The 1,684-nt window shown below is 48.9% G+C and overlaps 2 protein-coding genes across 3 annotated transcripts in view; one reads left to right on the forward strand and one right to left on the reverse strand.

The window, feature by feature from the left end:
• fibcd1a (fibrinogen C domain containing 1a) overlaps positions 1-1,684 on the reverse strand; it is a 43,198-nt gene that overhangs the window by 32,427 nt on the left and 9,087 nt on the right. Inside the window, exons 1-2 of one of the 2 annotated variants that reach the window (XM_016664229.1) lie at positions 997-1,164; positions 372-455 (exon numbers count right to left, since the gene is read on the reverse strand). The exons of the other annotated variant lie outside the window; for it this stretch is intronic. Of the exons in view, the coding sequence (XP_016519715.1) occupies positions 372-455; positions 997-1,157 (245 nt within the window). The 5' untranslated portion in view covers positions 1,158-1,164. Of the gene's footprint in view, positions 1-371; positions 456-996; positions 1,165-1,684 lie in introns of those variants that run through there. 2 annotated transcript variants of the gene reach the window in all.
• Positions 378-1,684, forward strand: part of LOC103156297 (glutathione S-transferase theta-1-like) — a 2,616-nt gene continuing 1,309 nt past the window's right edge. The window contains exon 1 of the mRNA XM_016664235.1: positions 378-465. The gene's annotated coding sequence lies outside the window, so the exon portion shown is untranslated. The remainder of the gene's footprint in view (positions 466-1,684) is intronic.

The following is a 1,684-nucleotide window of genomic DNA, read 5'->3' on the forward strand; positions in this document are numbered from 1 at the left end:
AGCTGCAGTCAACTACAACACAGGCTGGTGTAAAACTCATTAACTGCCAAGTCAGGATGTCATACAGCTGTTCATAAAGTGTATGATGATCTACGTCATGATTCTATGTTGCTGGTTAAATAAGATCATATGGTAATGACAACTATACATGTCTGAGCTAAGGTATGACTGTCTGACGATGTATGCTGATCTGACAGAACACCGGCCTGTGCGGTTCGCCTCGCTGCCAGCAGGGGGAGCAGAGGAGCTGCTGACAGACGGAGGACCGCAGAGGGAGAGCAACTGCATTCACCTACAGTTTGAGACTTTTTCACCTGGTTAACAAAAAACACCTGGTCTCCATGGCAACAGGACGCGAGGTGGAGGTGTACCTGGACCTGCTGTCGCAGCCTTGCAGAGCCGTCCACATCCTGCTGACCCGCACCAAGATCCCGCACCGGATCCACAGCGTGGCTCTGCGGAAAGGTGTGCAGTTACCAGTCTAACCAGTTAGCAAGTTAACGAGTTACCAGTCTAAGTAGTCAGCAGGTTAGCTAACCAGTTCATTGAGCCGCTGATCCGGTCCACTCATTGAAGAACTGAGCCGTTCCTGCTCTGGACTTTGATCCGTTGAACTCTTACCTAGTTTCTCCAAACTCCGTGTAAATTATGATCGTTTAAAGGTTTATTTATGATCCTGAGGACTGGAGGAAATTTAGGCAAAGTTTAACAGTTGGACCCGGTTCGGAGGAGTCGGCTCCTGCGTTCGGGTCATGAAACGACCCGGTGATGGCTAGACTGTAAGGTAGTTTCATCTGAATCCCTGATGCTTGCAGGGGAACACCGAACCTCGGAGTTCTCCAAGCTGAACCCGATGCAGAAGGTCCCGGTGCTGGTGGACGGCGGCTTCATCCTCACGGAGAGGTGCACTTTCATATGCATGACCTTTGACCTCTAACATACCATCAGGGTTGCAGAGCCTGAGGTGGAGCTCTGGGGTTTCTTCTCATCTCTCACCTGTCCGCCTGCTGCAGTGACGCCATCCTGAAGTACCTGGCCACCACGTTCGACATCCCTGAACACTGGTATCCATGGCAACCGGAGCGACGCGCACGCGTGGACGAGTACATGGCTTGGCACCATAGCAACACCAGACCGCACGCCGCCAAGGTGTTCATACTGGAGGTACACACACACACACTGACACTGACACACACGTTTGCATGGCTATCTTTGTGGGGACTTTCCATTGACTTCCATTCATTACAGCCCAACCCTCACTGTGGGGACCCACAGCATAGTACATGTCAGGAAACTGGTCCCCACAGGGTTTTACATAATAAATGTGTGGATGAGACAAAACTTTCTGCAGCTGAACAGAAACAAAACTGAAGTTATTATTTTTGGACCTAAAGAGGAATGATCTAGAGTTATAGATCTAGAGTTATAGATCTAGAGTTATAGATCTAGAGTCAATGCACAGCTTCAGTTATTACAACTAAAACTAGTAATCAGGCCCAAAACCTGGGAGTAGTGATGACCTCTGACCTGAACCTCCAGAGCCACATAAAAACAGTCACAAAGTCGGCCTTCTATCACCTGAAGAATCTCCAGGATTAGAGAACTGATGTCTCAGTGAGATCTAGAGAAACTCCTCCAGGTGTTTATCTTTAGTCTCATTGATTCCTGCAGCAGTGTCTTCACA

This window comes from Poecilia formosa, unplaced genomic scaffold, assembly GCF_000485575.1.
Source record: "Poecilia formosa unplaced genomic scaffold, Poecilia_formosa-5.1.2 Scaffold473, whole genome shotgun sequence".
Lineage (NCBI taxonomy): Eukaryota > Metazoa > Chordata > Actinopteri > Cyprinodontiformes > Poeciliidae > Poecilia > Poecilia formosa.